The following is a 17,294-nucleotide window of genomic DNA, read 5'->3' on the forward strand; positions in this document are numbered from 1 at the left end:
GGTTAATTCGTCATTGTAAATTGTCCTGTGATTAGGCTAGGATTAAATCGGGGGATTGCTGGATGTCATGGCTCGAAGGGCTGAAAGGGTCTATTCCGCGCCGTGTCTTAATAAGATCATAAGATATAGGAGCAGAAGTAGGTCATTTGGCCCATCAAATCTGCTCTGCCATTCAATCATGGACTGATCCATTTCTTCCAGTCATTCCCACTCCCCTGCTTTCTCCCCATACCCTTTGATGCCCTGGCTATTCAAGAAACTATCTATCTCTGCCTTAAATGCACCAATGACTTGGCCTCCACAGCTGCTCGTGGCAACAAATTCCACAGATTTACCACCCTCTGACTAAAGTAATTTCTCTTCTTCTCAGTTCTAAATGGGCGTCCTTCAGTCCTGAAGTTGTGCCCTCGTGTCCTAGACTCCCCTACCTTGGGAAATAACTTTGCCATATCTAATCTGTTCAATAAGTAAGAAGTTTAAAAAGTGGCAAATGGAATTTAGTGTGGGGAAGAGTGACGTGATGGGTTTGGGGAGGACACATAAGGCAAAAGAATGCATAATGAATAGCAGGATGCTGAGAAGTGTAGAAGACCAGAAATTAACTGCTAGCTTGTATTTCACTTCCCCTAAACTTCCGGTTTCTTCCCCCTTCTTTTCTAGTCTTGATGAAGGGTTTCAGTCTGAAATGATGACTGTTTATTACCCTCCATAGTTGCTGCCAGCATTTTATGTGTGTTGCTCAAGAAAAATTGATGCATGTTTACAGGTTCCTGGAGGTTCTTGAATCAGACAGATAAGTAGGTTAAAATAGGCAGTTGTATATTTTCCTTAATTCTTTCTTTAGTTTTCCTCATGCTGTAAAAAAGGCTATTTAAGCCATGGCTGGAGAACTACATTCAGATTTAGTCATCATGTACAAACGTAATTGCATTAGATAGGGTTAAAAGGGATTTCTCACCATTGTTGCAAAGGACAGAAAATTTTAATTGTTAGTAAAGGATTGTCCCTGATATGGGGTTATGCTATACTTAGGAAAGATCTGTTGCCTTTAGCAGAGTGGTTCATAGTTAGAATAGCAGAAAAGGTTTACAAGAATGCTGCCAGAACTTGAGGAACTGAGTTATAAGGAGAGGTTGGACAGGCTAGGACTTAGTTTCTGAAAATGTAAGAAACTGCGAGGAGAGCTTGTAGAGCAGCATAGACAAGGTGAATATACTCAGTCTTTTCCTCAGAATTGGCATATCAAGAACTAGAGGGCATAGGTTTAAAGCGAGAGGGGAAAGATTTAAGAAGAATTTGACGGTGAAATTTTTTACACAAAGGATTATATCTATGTGGAATCAGCTGCCAGAAGAAGTGTTTGAGGCAGGTACAATAACAACTTTAAAAAGACAAATGGACAGGTACATGGATGGAAAAGGTTTAAAAGGCTTTGGGCCAAATGCTGACAAATGGATTTAAAGATTAACAAGTAGCTTTATTTGTCATCTGAAATGTATCATTTATGTTAGGACTAACTTGGATGGAGCATCTTGGTTGGCATAAACTAGTTGGACTAAAGAGCCTATTTCTGTGCTGTATGACTTTATGACTCTAACTTAGGTGCATAAATTAAATATATTTAATAAATGAATGAGGGAGCGGCCGATTAATTTTTCATCATTAACTGAGGGAGTCTAGAATTTTCCATCTTAAAAGGTGGTTGAGACAGAAAATACCAAAGAGCACTTAGATCAGAAGTTCCCAACTTTTTAGTGCCACGAACCCCAAACATTAACCGAGAGGTTCATGAATCCCAGGTTGGGAACCCTCGACGTAGAGGATACGTGATGTAGTGTAACCTACAAAATCATACCAAAAAGTAGGATAGAGTCATTTTGATACTGCACAGAAACAGGCTCTTCAGCTCACCAACAATGTATCAACTATCAAGCAACACACATCAAAGTTGCTGGTGAAAGCAGCAGGCTAAGCAGCATCTGTAGGAAGAAGTGCAGTCGACGTTTCAGGCCGAGACCCTTCGTCAGGACTAACTGAAGGAAGAGTGAGTAAGGGATTTGAAAGTTGGAGGGGGAAGGGGAGATCCAAAATGATAGGAGAAGACAGGAGGGGGAGGGATGGAGCCAAGAGCTGGACAGGTGATTGGCAAAAGGGGATACGAGAGGATCATACGAGAGGTCCGGGAAGAAAGACAAAGGGGGGGGGACCCAGAGGATGGGCAAGAGGTATATTCAGAGGGACAGAGGGAGAAAAAGGAGAGTGAGAGAAAGAATGTGTGCATAAAAATAAGTAACAGATGGGGTACGAGGGGGAGGTGGGGCCTTAGCGGAAGTTAGAGAAGTCGATGTTCATGCCATCAATTTGGAGGCTACCCAGACGGAATATAAGGTGTTGTTCCTCCAACCTGAGTGTGGCTTCATCTTTACAGTAGAGGAGGCCGTGGATAGACATGTCAGAATGGGAATGGGATGTGGAATTAAAATGTGTGGCCACTGGGAGATCCTGCTTTCTCTGGCGGACAGAGCGTAAATGTTCAGCAAAGCGGTCTCCCAGTCTGCGTCGGGTCTCGCCAATATATACAAGGTCACATCGGGACACTTTCACAGTAATCCTACTGTGACTCATTTCATTTTCCTTACCTTTCTCATATGACCCCTTGGATTCTACTAGTCATCCATATGCTTGGGGGAATTTGTGGTGAACAAATAACCCATTATCCTGTACACCTTTGTGGGAGGAAACTGGAGCAATGAGGTGGCATCTCTACCAGGTGTGCTACTGTGGCTGTGGATAAATTTGGTTGAATTTAAACGGTCTCTTTTGTTCAAGGCAATTGAGGACAATGAATGCTGCCATTAACAACTAATCTGCAATTTGTGAATGAATAAATAAAAAAAACTAGCTTTCCTTTGACAGTCCAGATATGATGGGTGAAATGGCATCCTTCTTAACAATGAATTTCAATGATCGTGTATGTCATCTACAAAATGCACAATAGCAACTTTTTTAAGCTTCCTTGGAAAACCAACGATCTCTAATACATGGAACAATATGCAATAGATGGCTTTGTTGCTAAGTTTGCTGATGGTACAAAGGTAGTTGGAGGGGTCAGTAGTGCTGAAGAAACAGAGAGTCTGCAGAGAGACTTGGATAGATTAGAAGAATGAGCAAAGAAGTGGCAAATGAAATACAATGTTAGAAAGTGTATGGTTATACACGGGCAGAAGAAATAAACGGGCAGACTGTTATTTAAATGAGGAGAGAATTCGAAGTTCTGAGATGCAGCGGGACTTAGGAGTCCTCGTACAGGATATCCTTAAGGTTAACCTCCAGGTTGAGTCGGTGGTGAAGAAGGCGAATACAATGTTGGCATTCATTTCTAGAGGAATAGAGTATAGGAGCAGGGATGTGATGTTGAGGCTCTATAAGGCACTGGTAAGACCTCACTTGGAGTACTGTGGGCAGTTTTGGTCTCCTTATTTAAGAAAGGATGTGCTGACATTGGAGAGGGTACAGAGAAGAATCACTAGAATGATTCTGGGAATGAGAGAGTTAACATATGAGGAACGTTTGTCCGCTCTTGGACTGTATTCCTTGGAGTTTAGAAAAATGAGGGGAGACCTCATAGAAACATTTCGAATGTTGAAAGGCATGGACAGAGTGGATGTGGCAAAGTTGTTTCCCATGATGGAGGAGGCTAGTACGAGAGGGCATGACTTCAGGATTGAAGGGCGCCTATTTGGAATGGAGATGCGAAGAAATTTTTTTAGCCAGAGAGTGGTAAATCTTTGGAGTTTGTTGCCACGGGCGGCAGTGGAGGCCAAGTCATTGGGTGTATTTAAGGCAGAGATTGATAGGTATCTGAATAGCCAGGGCATCAAAGGTTATGGTGAGAAGACGAGGGAGTGGGACTAAATGGGAGAATGGATCAGCTCATGATAAAATGGTGGAGCAGACTCGATGGGCCAAATGGCCGACTCTGCTCCTTTGTCTTATGTCTTATGGTCTAATGAAAGCAGCAATTGCAAGAACCATCAGCAAGATGGCCTGCAGGTCATAAACATATCCTGAATTGAAATTATATCTGTAAGCCACTGTGTCAAGATTCTGCAGACACCCTCTTTACAGCATTCTATCTTTCTTTTTAAATCTTTTTATTGAATAAGTATACAAAAAGGTAAGCCATATAAACATTAATACAATGTTAAAATATAATAAAATTCCAGAAGGTATCAATACCAAAAAAAATACTACAAACAATGTAATTTAAACATAAGAAACCAAGATAACATAATAGTATACTAAATTTTATATATATCAATGGAAAAAAAAGAAAAAAAAAACCCCCAAAAAAAACCCACCGTGCAACTAACTAAAAGCAAAGCAAAGCAATGGGCTAACTTGAAACCAAACAGAGTTAAACTTAAAATCACGTCCTCAATCCCGACCTCCATTAAAAACAGTGAAAAAAAAACAAGAAGGGTGTATATTACATTAAATGAAAATATCGAATAAAAGGTCCCCAAATCTGTTCAAATTTAAATGAAGAATCATAAAGGTTACTTCTAATTTTCTCCAGATTCAAACATAAAATCGTCTGAGAGAACCAAAAAAAGGTAGTTGGAGCATTAAGCTCTTTCCAATGTTGTAAAATACATCTTTTCGCCATTAAAGTAAGAAATGCAATCATTCTACGGGCTGAAGGGGAAAGATTACTAGAAATTTTAGGTAGTCCAAAGATAGCAGTAATAGGGTGAGGAGAGATATCTATATTTAATACCTTAGAAATAATATTAAAAATATCTCTCCAAAAAGTTTCCAAAGTAGGGCAAGACCAAAACATATGAGTTAAAGAGGCTATCTGCCCCGAACATCTATCACAAAAAGGATTAATATGCGAGTAAAAACGCGCTAATTTATCTTTGGACATATGTGCTCTATGAACCACTTTAAATTGAATTAGGGAATGTTTAGCACAAATAGAGGAAGTATTAACTAATTGTAAAATCTGCCCCCAATCATCCACAGAAATGGTAAGCCCCAATTCCTGTTCCCAATCTACCCTAATCTTATCAAATGGAGCTTTCCTAAGTTTCATAATAATATTATAAATCATAGCCGATGCACCTTTCTGACATGGATTGAGGTTAATTATCGAATCTAAAATATATGTAGGAGGAAGCATTGGAAAGGAAGAAAGTATAGTACTTAGGAAATTTCTAACTTGTAAATATCTAAAAAAATGTATTCTTGATAAGTTATATTTATTAGATAATTATTCAAAAGACATAAGGGAACCATCTAAAAATAAATCCAAAAACCGTAAAATACCCTTAGTCTTCCAAGTTTGAAAAGCGCGATCCGTAAAAGAGGGAGGAAAAAATATGTTACCTAAAATAGGAATCGCTAACCCGAATTGATTAAGATCAAAAAATTTTCTGAATTGAAACCAAATGCGCAAAGCATATTTAACTATCGGGTTAGAGACCTGCTTAAGGCGTTTCGAATCAAAAGGGAGAGAGGAGCCTAAAATAGAGCCAAGTGTATAACCCTGAACAGATTGTAGTTCCAATGCTACCCATTTAGGAATAGATAGTATGTCCTGATCAAGTACAGCATTCTAGACGGACTTTTATTGTTAGCAGGTTAAGGAGCTCCCTTGTATCCATCTCCAAGGTACTTAAGAATGATCACAGAGACTTGAGGGATAGAGAAAGACCACCACATATGTTCATGCCAGTCGGTAAAGGATATTTGGGTATTCCCTTATTTAATTGTGGCACATCGTATACTTATTAAGAAACTTCTTAAATTGATCTAACATTACGGACATGCTGTGTTGGTGCCAAAATGTGTGGTGACACCTGAGGGCTGTTTGCAGCCCATCCTTGGTTGTGTTGGTTGTTAACACAAATGACACATTTCACTGTAAGTTTCTATATACATGTGCTAAGTAAATCTGAATCTAATTTCTGTCTGCACCAACTTTCAGCAGACTCTGACTCTATCATTCTTCAGTGGAAAACAGATTTTTGATTTCCTCGTTAAATGAAATCAGTCCTCCTATTTCATTGTGTCCAAAGCTCTTATGATTTTTATATAACCCTATTTAAACCTAGTCTCTTTCAATCCAGAGAAAGCAGCCCATTTTCGAACAACTAGGAAGATTGAGGTGTCCTCCTCAGCAGTGGTTCAGTGGAGTTGAGCTGGTTTTCAGCTCTCAGGATAATATTATTTGTGATCATAATGTCTTGTGACTGAAATTATCCAACTTTGTTACTAATGCTATCACACCCTTAAATTTGGTGACCAGAACTATACTGTGTAACTCAATTATGGTCTAATTAGTGAAAATTTAAAAAAAGGTGTAGACTGGACTGCCCAAGAAAAAGAATTGACCAATAACTTGCTGACTGATGTTCAATTTGGGGTTTGCAAGAACGACTCACCTCCAGACCCTATTATACCTCTGATTCAATGTAGATCAAAAGAGGTAATTTTCAGAGGTGAAATAAGAATGATGATCCTTGGAATCAAGGTACCATTTGACTGAGTAGAATCCAAAAATAAAGTGAGTGAAATCAAGAGGGAAACTCTCCAGTGGTTAATCACATTTTCTAGCACTTGGTTTGTCATGGCATTTTAAGTCCTTATCTAAGTACTTAAATATTGTAAGAGCGCTTGCCTCGGCCAACCCCTCAGTATGTGAGTTCCAGTTTTCTCAAGCATCCTCCAAAATCTCTCACTGCTTACCTGTAACCTATACATTCTTGGCTAGTTGCCCGACTGGTGACAGCAAATTTGCTAACAGGGTTGTAGAATGGCAGTGCGACCATCATAAATAGTAACACCCTTGGAGAGGAGAGTCAGTTCTCTCTCCTCTGAGCCACTGGCCCTATCTTAGAGGGACACCTCAATCATCTTAATATCTGTAGGACAATAGGCTGCTGGAAAACTATGGGATCCTCAAAGCCTCTTTAAACATTGTACCAGTCCACCCCAGTTTACAAATGCCCAACTTACATACACTGCTACACATGAACCAGCATTTGGGAAACCAGTGGATGGATTTTCTGACTGCTGCAAGGCCACATGCACCTTCTACTGTATGGTCCATGGCTGTCAATTTTTAAGGTTGCAAACAGTTCCCAAGAATGGAACCCTCTCATAACCTGAAGAGGACATGTATCCGGAAGCATTACAACAGTAAATAAAAGTTCAGGCTTGTGTAACATAAGTTTCATATTCTAGTTGTTGACCTCCTCTTTCATGGTTAAAATGCCTCCATCGATGCAGCCTTCAGTCATATCCATATGCAGCAGAAATAGGGGCTCCTAATGTGGATGGGGTGAGGATATTCCACCTGTTCCTGGGCATAAATCACTGGTAAAATCAGGAGGATTTTTATTTATGTCTATACTAGTTTCAAAATCGATACTACAGTTCTCTGGATTCATCTTTGATTTGACTTATAAGGAAGTACAATGATGAATATTTAAGCATTCTCGCCTTCAGATGGCAGGGACAAAATGTAAGTCATGGAAATTCCTTCTTCTAATAAACAGATTGGAGTTCAAACAGCTGAGCTCAACAGACTTGCTGAAAAATTAACAAATCTGCAGCATGAAGTTTGCAAGCTAAGGAACATTGGTGATGTACAGCAAGAACGGCTGAACGAAGCTGGAAAGTCAATTCAGGAATTTGAACATGAACGGAAAATGCTCATGGAGGAGGTTAGTAGAGGGGAAAATGAGTCTCCCAAATTTAAATCCTGAGTGTAATGGTGGTTTTAACCAGTTATTCATAAAATATTTTATAATATTTGTCTTTCTATGAAAAATCACTGGAAATAATTGACTATACCTTCTAATATACTTTACTATTCTACCGGCTGCCTGTGGCTATTAAGTTCCATATAAAGCCAGTCCTTCAAAAGCTCCCTTAGATGCACATCATTCAGCTGGGAACCTTGTCTGTTGAAGTCGTTTGCCTATTGAACACAACAAAATGGTGGGCAAGCCTGAATTGACATCGAAGTGCAAACACTATCAACAGAAGTCTGGGAAACATTTGGAGGAACTGATCTTCCTTTTTCCAACCAAGATGCTAAATAGAGTTTGGAAATGATGCCAACTGAATCAACAATTCAGTTGTTTTAATTGTAGAATTCTATATAGATTTATCAATTTGGCAAAATCTATGTGTGTTAATTATAGATCCAAACCAAAGAAATGAAAATGGTTCAGTTGCACAAAGATTTAGATGTCTCAAAGCAATCTTACACTGATGACTTAGAACAATGGTTACAGAAAAGCATTTTGCTGCAAAATTCTTTGGATTTAACTATCAGGGAATTACAGAATACTCGTAGCAAAGTGCAAGAATACAAAACAATTAGAATAAACCTCAAAGAACACTTGAATAAGCAAAAGCTTCTTCAACAGGAAACTGCAAAATTAGTAAGTATTGTAAAATAGGCCTTTGATTAAATCTTTCTTCATTTACATTTAAAAAAAATATATATGAAGCTCAAGCTATGTGGAAAATACTCTTCCGCGTATTTTCATTCTTGCGTATATAAGTAAGCATTGAAAAATATATTTAAGCAAATTAGGCGGACTGATGGTTTAGTTGGTGAATTTTAATAATTGGCATCATTTGTTTAATTTCATAAGCGTGAAGTGAAAAGCCATTTCTGTAAGGTAAAAGAACATCAGTGAAACTGGATCTTGGCAATTTTCCATGTATGCGTAGTTGTTTTTATAAGCAATTACTACCTCATCAAATATTGCTGCAAAACTGATATTAGGTTCATTTAAATTAATTTTCTACAAAGGAGCATCTAATATTGCTGTAATGTTTAAATAAAAAGTTGGTACATATTTAAAGTTGCAGTTGCTGAGATCATTTAATATAATTTATGTCTTTTGATTCTGGAGTTAATCTGCAGGAACTGAATTGAAAAGGTGTGGAAAGCATGCTCTGGGATTGTGATACCAATTAACCTGTGCTCAGTGCCAGGTGCATACAAAAATTGTGCTTTCCTCCTTGTTATTATAATTTAATGTCCAGAAAGCACTTGATTGGCTTTTGCTATATGTATCCACTGGATCCAGTTTTATGAATTGCTATCACCATTTGTATTTGACCGATGTATAATTAAATGGAGATCCAAGATGCAACACAGAGCGTCATATGAAGTCATTCCTGCCTGTGGCCATCAAACTTTACAATTCCTCCCTTGGAGGGTCAGATACCCTGAGCCAATAGGCTGGTCCTGGACTTACTTCATAATTTACTGGCATAATTTACATATGTACACAGGATAACTATTTATGGTTCTATTACTGTTTATTACTTATGGTGCAACTGTAACGAAAACCAATTTCCCCCAGGATCAATAAAGTATAACTATGACTATAATACTTGCACTCAGTGGTGGGGGGGTAATTCTGAGTTTTTTGGATATTTGATGGAAGCCATAGCAGAGCATAAATGAGAGATGGCTGATTATCAAGCTGGCCCCTTACTATTGCGTAAGATTTTGCTTAAAAGTCCAATATGGGTGCATTCAAACATACTGCACAACTTTGCACTCAACATCAGTAAGAGCAGAGAGCTGAGTGTGGACTTTAGAAAGGGTAGAATGAGGGATCACAAACCAATTCTCATAGAGGGATCAGAAATGGAGAGAGTGAGCAATTTCAAGTTCCTGGGTGTCAAGATTTCTGAGAATCTAACCTGGTCCCAACAGTTATGAAGAAGGCAAGACAGTGGCTATATTTTATTTGGAGTTTGAGGAGATTAGGTTTGTCACCTTAAGACAGTTGAAGACCTCTACACATGTACAGTGGAGAGCATTCTGACTGTCTGCATCACTGTCTAAGATGGGGGAGGAGAGGTGGCTGATACACAGGATCGAAAGAAGCTACAGAAAGTTGTAAAATTAGTCAACTCCATCTTGGGTACTAGTCTCCACCGTATCCAAGACATCTTCAAGGAGCAATGTCTCAGAAAGGCCTTGTGCATCATTAAGGACCCCCATTAACCAGGACATGCACTCTTCTCATTGTTACCATCTGAAAGGAGGTACAGAAGCCAAAAGGCTCACACTCAGTTTATTCCCCTTTGCCATCTGATTCCTCGAAGGACATTTAGTGAAATTTGAGAGACTACTAGACAGGTATATGGAGGAATTTAAGGTGGGGGGGGTTATATGGGAGGCAGGGTTTGAGGGTCGGCACACATTATGGGCCGAAGGGCCTGTACTGTGCTGTACTATTCTATGTTCTATTACTTCACTTTTATTATTTCTATTTTTACGCTGATTTTAATTTAGACCATAAGACCATAAGACAAAGGAGCAGAAGTCGGCCATTCCGCCCATCGAGTCTGCTCCACCATTTTATCATGAGCTGATCCATTCTCCCATTTAGTCCCACTCCCCCGTCTTCTCACCATAACCTTTGATGCCCTGGCTACTCAGATACCTATCAATCTCTGCCTTAAATACACCCAATGACTTGGCCTCCACTGCCACCAGTGGCAACAAATTCCATAGATTCACCACCCTCTGGCTAAAAAAAATTCTTCGCATCTCTGTTCTGAATGGGCGCCCTTCAATCCTTAATTCATGCCCTCTTGTACTAGACTCCCCCATCATGGGAAACAACTTTGCCACATCCACTCTTTCCATGCCTTTCAACATTCGAAATGTTTCTATGAGGGCTCCCCTCATTTTTCTAAACTCCGAGGAATACAGTCCAAGAGCGGACAAACGTTCCTCATATGTTAACCCTCTCATTCCCAGAATCATTGTAGTGAATCTTCTCTGTACCCTCTCCAACGTCAGCACATCCTTTCTTAAATAAGGAGACCAAAACTGCCTACAGTACTCCAAGTGAGGTCTCACCAGCGCCTTATAGAGCCTCAACATCACATCCCTGCTCCTATACTCTGTTCCTCTAGAAATGAATGTCAACATTGCATTCACCTTCTTCACCACCGACTCAACCTGGAGGTTAACCTTAAGGGTATCCTGTACAAGGACTCCCAAGTCCCACTGCATCTCAGAACTTTGAATTCTCTCCCCATTTAAGTAATAGCCTGCCGGTTTATTTCTTCTGCCAAAGTGTATAACAATACACTTTCCAATATTGTATTTTATTTGCCACTTCTTTGCCCATTCTTCCAATCTATCCAAGTCTCTCTGCAGACTGTCAGTTTCCTCAGCACTGCCGGCCCCTCCACCTATCTTCGTATCATCAGCAAACTTAGCCACAAAGTCATCTATTCCATAATCCAAATCGTTGATGTACAATGTAAAAAGACGCGGCCCCAACACGTACCCTTGTGGAACACCACTGGTAACTGGCAGCCAACCAGAATAGGATCCCTTTATTCCCACTCTCTGTTTCTTGCCAATCAGCCAATGCTCTATCCACATATGTAACTTTCCCGTAATTCCATGGGCTCTTATCTTGTTAAGTAGCCTCATGTGTGGCACCCTGTCAAAGGCCTTCTGCAAATCCAAATATACAGCATCCACTGCATCTCCCTTGTCCAGCCTACTGGTAATTTCCTCAAAAAATATAATAGGTTTTTCAGGCAGGATTTTCCTTTAAGGAATCCATGCTGAGTTCTGCCTATCTTATCATATGCCTCCAGGTACACTGTAACCTCATCCTTGACAATCGACTCCAACAACTTCCCAACCACAGGTGTCAAGCTAACAGGTATATAATTTCCTTTTTGCTTCCTTGCCCCCTTCTTAAATAGCGGAGTGACATTTGCAATCTTCCAGTCCTCCGGAACCATGCCAGAATCTATCGACTTTTGAAAGATCATCGCTAATGCCCCCGCAATCTCCACAGCTACTTCCTTCAGAACACGAGGGTGCATTCCATCTGGTCCGGGAGATTTATCTACCTTTAGACTATTCAGCTTCCTGAGTACTTACTCTGTCATAATTGTGACTGCGCACACTTCTCTTCCCTGCCACCCTTGAGTGTCCGGTATACAGCTGATGTCTTCCTCAGTGAAGACTGATGCAAAATACTCATTCAGTTCCTCCGCCATCTCCTTATCTCCCATTACAATTTCTCCAGCATCATTTTCTATCGGTCGTATATCTAATCTCACCTGTCTTTTGCTCTTTATATACTTGAAAAAGCTTTTAGTATCCACTTTGATATTATTTGCTAGCTTCCTTTCTTAGTTAATCTTTTCCCTCTTAATGACCTTCTTAGTTTCCTTTTGTAAGCTTTTAAAAACTTCCCAATCCTCTGTCTTCCCACTAATTTTTGCTTCCTTGTACACCCTCTCCTTTGCCTTAACTTTGGCTTTGACTTCTCTTGTCAGCCACGGTTGCATCCTTTTTCCATTCGAAAATTTCTTCATTTTTGGAATATACCTGTCTTGCTCCTTCCTCATTTCTCGCGTAAGCTGCAGCCACTGCTGCTCTGCCGTCTTTCCCGCCAGTGTCTCTTTCCAGTCAACTTTGGCCAGTTCCTCTCTCGTGCCACTATAATTTCCTTTACTCCACTGAAATACCAACACATCAGATTTTGGCATCTCTTTTTCAAATTTCACAGTGAACTCAATCGTGTTATGATCACTGCCTCTTAAGGGTTCCTTCACCTCAATCTCTCTAATCACCTCCAGTTCATTACACAATACCCAATCCAGTATAGCCGATCCCTTAGTGGGCTCAACAACAAGCTGTTCTAAAAAGCCATCTCGCAGACATTCTACAAATTCTCTCTCTTGAGATCCAGTGCTGACCTGATTTTCCCAATCCACTCGCATGTTAAAATCCCCCACAATTATCATAACACTGTCCTTCTGACAAGCCTTTTCTATTTCCTGTTGTAATTTGTAGTCCACATCACTGCAGCTGTTTGGAGGCCTGTATATAACTGCATTCAGGGTCCTTTTACCCCTGCGATTTCTTAGCTCAACCCATAAAGATTCTGCACCTTCCGATCCTATGTCACCTCTTTCTAATAATTTAATATAATTTCTTACCAATAAAGCCACACCTCCCCCTCTGCCTACCTTCCTATCCTTCCGATACACCGTGTATCCTTGGACGTTCAGCTCCCAGAGACATGCATCCTTTAGCCATGTCTCAGTGATGGCCACAATATCATACCTGCCAATCTGTAGCTGTACAACAAGATTATCTTTATTCCTTTATTCCTTTATTCACTTTATTCCTTATGCTGCGTGCATTTAAGTATAACACCTTAAGACCAGTATTTGGTACTGTTCGCTTAGATTTCACTGCAACTTTATTGCACTGCAACTCATCCCAATGATAGTGACACCACACTATCCAAATTTGCTCCATCACCTGCCTGTCTTTCCTGACATCTTTACTGCTCACTATCTTAGATTTATTTCTGTTTTCCCCTTCCTCTGCTCTATCATTCCGGTTTCCATCCCCCTGCCAAATTAGTTTAAACCCTCCCTAACAGCTCTATTAAACCTTCCCCCCGCCCCACACACACACACACATACACACACACACACACACACACACACACACACATGTATGTATATGTGTGTATACATATAGATATATGCATGTGTGTGTGTATATGTGTATATATACACACATACATACATACACACACACACTTACTGTAATTGGTTTACTCATTTTCCCCTATATTATCATGTATTGCATTGTACTGCTGCTGCTAAGGTAATAAATTTCATGATGTATGCCGGTGATATTAAACTTGATTCTGATTCTGATATGGATGCTCTTATTGTCGGTGAATCTCTACTGATTTGCTGACTGCTACTGTGTATCTCAGAAGAGATAAATTCCCTCTCTGCGTATAGATATCCTCTCTCACTTTCAGGTTATAGTGCAATGTATATTGTGACTCCAAAATCATCTTTGTCTGCACTGACTATTGCTAAGAAACATACTGAGGGTCATGGTCGCTTACTAGTAAACATCTGTAGGAACAATTGTGGTAGATCTTGGCCATCAAATCCAAGCAAAGCTCCTCTGGTGACACAGACTTATCACAACAGCTCCATGCATGCAAAACTTCCTCTAAAGTGGGAATTGAGGATGGCTTGCATCCACTCTATGATTGTGCATTAAGAAGTGGTTAACGAGGCCAGTGTGGGAACAGCAGGCTCTTTCACTAATGTGGTAGCAGGTCGTTGATGGGGCAAGTGGCAGGGTTATTTTTTTGAGGTGGTGTTCTACTTCTGCCAATTACACAGTGTTTCTGTCTGCTTCCTGTGCAATGCACAAAGTTCTCAATGCCATCCTGAATGCTCCCTTTGTATTTGGACTGGTCGTGGGCTAGAGATTCCTGTGAATCAGTGGGAAAGTTATCTGTTTTTCTCTGTCTGCCTGGTAAACTTGTCCCATGACAGGGCTCACAATGGAGTGTTGGCTTTGGCTGCCTTCCATTTGAAAGATCAAATAGTGTGTCCACCCTAATCTGACCATTTTAGAGTACTGATAGCCTTACTGCTAAGGATTTTGGCCTGGGAGAGGATGCTGATGTCAGTTTCCTCTTCCTCTGCTGAATTTGGAAGTTATACCTACTTGGTTTAAAATATTCTTATAACAGATTCCTTGCTATCTGGGTTCCTTATGGCTTCTCTCTTAGTCTTAAAGGAATGAACAATAATTTCACATTTATGCCAGCAAATACATAAAAGGCGAAAGTATAATTTGAGAACATATTATCAACTCTTTCCAAAGCACTTTCCATAGTGCATAGTGAAAATTACCCCAATGTTACAATTAAGGATCACAGTTTTCTCCAATTGAACTCCAAATCAAATACTAACCAAACTAGAAACCTTTCTAAATCTCTTTGAATAAGACAGGAAGTTCTTAATGTTGTTTGACCAAAGTTTAACATTTTACATTAACTGGATTGCTAAGGCCCAACATGACACCACGCTATCCAATTTGCTAAGCAATGTCAAACATGTCAAAGTTGAGTTTATTATCATCTTCACAAGTACATGTATGCACAGTTGCATCAGAAAAACTTACTTGCAGTGGCGACACAGGCACATCATACCTTCTTCCTGGAAGTCCGTTGGGAACAACGATGACATCAGTGACGCCTCTGATGAGAGCGAAGCCTGAACTGGGAAGCATATCAAATAAGCAGCATTGACAAGAAAGTCATAAATAAAGCACAAGTTACAAGATAGAAGGCAATTAGAACAATAAAAATGAATTATAGTGCAAAGCGATCAAAGTGGTCATAGTGTTTCTGTACTGAGGTGGTGATTAGTATTGTGCTGATTGGTTCAAGCTGTACCTGAGCCTGGTGGTCTGGTATGTCAGTCTTTTCTACCTGCTGCTAGATGATAGCTGCAAGAAGAATGCATGGCCCAGATGGTAGGTGTGGTGATATCACGTGCCGTGATGTGCCACTACATGATTGGACAGAGCACTGAGCATGCGTGGGATTGCCAGAATGTTCCAGCACGTGGCTGGGTTAAGACGTGTTTGTTTATTACTGTAAATAAAAGTTCTCTAATTCTTCCAGAATATGATTCTTTATTGTTAACCCATGGTACGTTTAAACAGAAGTAACATAACATGGTGTCAGAAGTGGTTCTGGAAGAATAATACAGGAGAATCGAGAATCGAAGATAATTGAAAAAAAAAGAGAAGAAGAAAAAATTTCGAACTGTAAATGGTAAAATGGAAGGTTTACAGCCCCCACCAAAACTTCAGCTGACTGGCAATGTAGCTGAGAATTGGACGATATTCAAGCAACGGTTTGAACTGTGCTTATCAGCGATCAATTATGAAGAAAAATTGGAAAAAATCAAAGCTGCGCTTTTGGTCCATGTAATCAAGAATGACGCAGTAGAGGTATATAATAATTTTGTCTTTGAAGTTGAAGATAATTTCAATTTAACTTCAATAGTGGACAGATTTGAAGTATTTTGTATACCTAAGAGTAATTTAATGTATGAGCGATATAAATTCTTCACATGTGTGCAGAGAGCCGCTGAAACAATTGATCAGTATGTTACTGAGTTAAGAAAGCATAGTAGAACATGTGAGTTTGGATTGCTCATGGACTCTCTCATTATAGATAGACTTGTTTGTGGCATTCGAGATAATGCTCTGAGAGAAAGGCTGTCGAGAGAGCAAGATTTAAATTTTGAAAAAGCTTTGGCGCTTTGCAAAGCTTCTGAGACCGTGACATTGCAGGCTGAAGAGCTTTTTGTTGAAAACTGCAATGTATACGCTGTAAAAAAAACCGCAAATATGTCAAGAAGTATAATAATACGTCGACGAAACCGGCAGAGAACAAGAACGGCATTGGAAAGAAAAAAGTCATGTGATCGCTCTGCGTGTGAACATCATCCAAATCAGTGTCCCGCATATGGCAAAATTTGCAATGTCTGCAGTAAGATTAATCATTTTTCATGCTGTTGTAAAAGTAGAAAGAAGGAAAATAGAATGAAACAAGTAAATGCTGTACTTGAAGATGAATGTGAGGAATTTTATATAGATGTGCTTTGTGAAAATAAACAAAGTAAGAATGACTGGACTATTCCATTGCAAGTGAATCAAAACAATATTCTGTTTAAACAATACTGGAGCGCAAGTAAATGTTCTTGCAGGAATCTGAGTTTAATGCTTTAAAGCCAAGACCGAAGTTACATCAGATAAATATAAAAGTGACTGGGTATTCAGGTGCAGACATTCCAGTTAAAGGAACATGCGTGGCAAAGGTATCACACAAAAATATTGTGCTTTTATTTGTGGTCGTGCCAAAAAATGTACAGTCAATTCTGGGTTTACCTGCTTGTGAAAGACTTAATTTGGTGAAAAGAATTTTCGTCCTGGACAGTGACACAGAATCAGAATACAGTGACTTGATGAAAATGAAGACTTGTTTAAAGGGCTTGGTTGTCTTCCAGGAGAGCACTCGATTAAAATTGACAACACAGTGCAACCCGTAATACATCCATGCAGAAAAGTACCTTTTGCATTACGTCATCAGCTGAAAACAGAGCTAGACAGAATGGAAAGGCTAGGAGTCAGAAAAAAAAATTGATGAAACAACTGAATGGGTCAATTCGCTTGTCATTGTTGATAAGTAAAATGGAAAACTGAGGATTTGTTTAGACCCAAGAGACCTGAATTGGACCATTAAGAGAGAGCATTTCAAATTGCCTATGAAGAAATTATGTCACAGTTTGCTAATGCAAAGTATTTTAGTAAATTAGATGCATCCTCCGGATTCTGGCAACTCAAATTAGATGAACCGAGTTCAAAA

General features: G+C 39.6%; 1 protein-coding gene across 1 annotated transcript in view; it reads left to right on the forward strand.

Moving 5' to 3' along the window:
* The window catches only part of LOC134349574 (paramyosin), a 674,039-nt gene that overhangs the window by 364,549 nt on the left and 292,196 nt on the right, over positions 1 to 17,294 (forward strand). Inside the window, exon 12 of the mRNA XM_063054149.1 lies at positions 7,566 to 7,733. Within this exon, the coding sequence (XP_062910219.1) occupies positions 7,566 to 7,733 (168 nt within the window). The remainder of the gene's footprint in view (positions 1 to 7,565; positions 7,734 to 17,294) is intronic.

The sequence above is a fragment of the Mobula hypostoma genome, chromosome 1 (genome assembly GCF_963921235.1).
Source record: "Mobula hypostoma chromosome 1, sMobHyp1.1, whole genome shotgun sequence".
NCBI classification, from domain to species: domain Eukaryota; kingdom Metazoa; phylum Chordata; class Chondrichthyes; order Myliobatiformes; family Myliobatidae; genus Mobula; species Mobula hypostoma.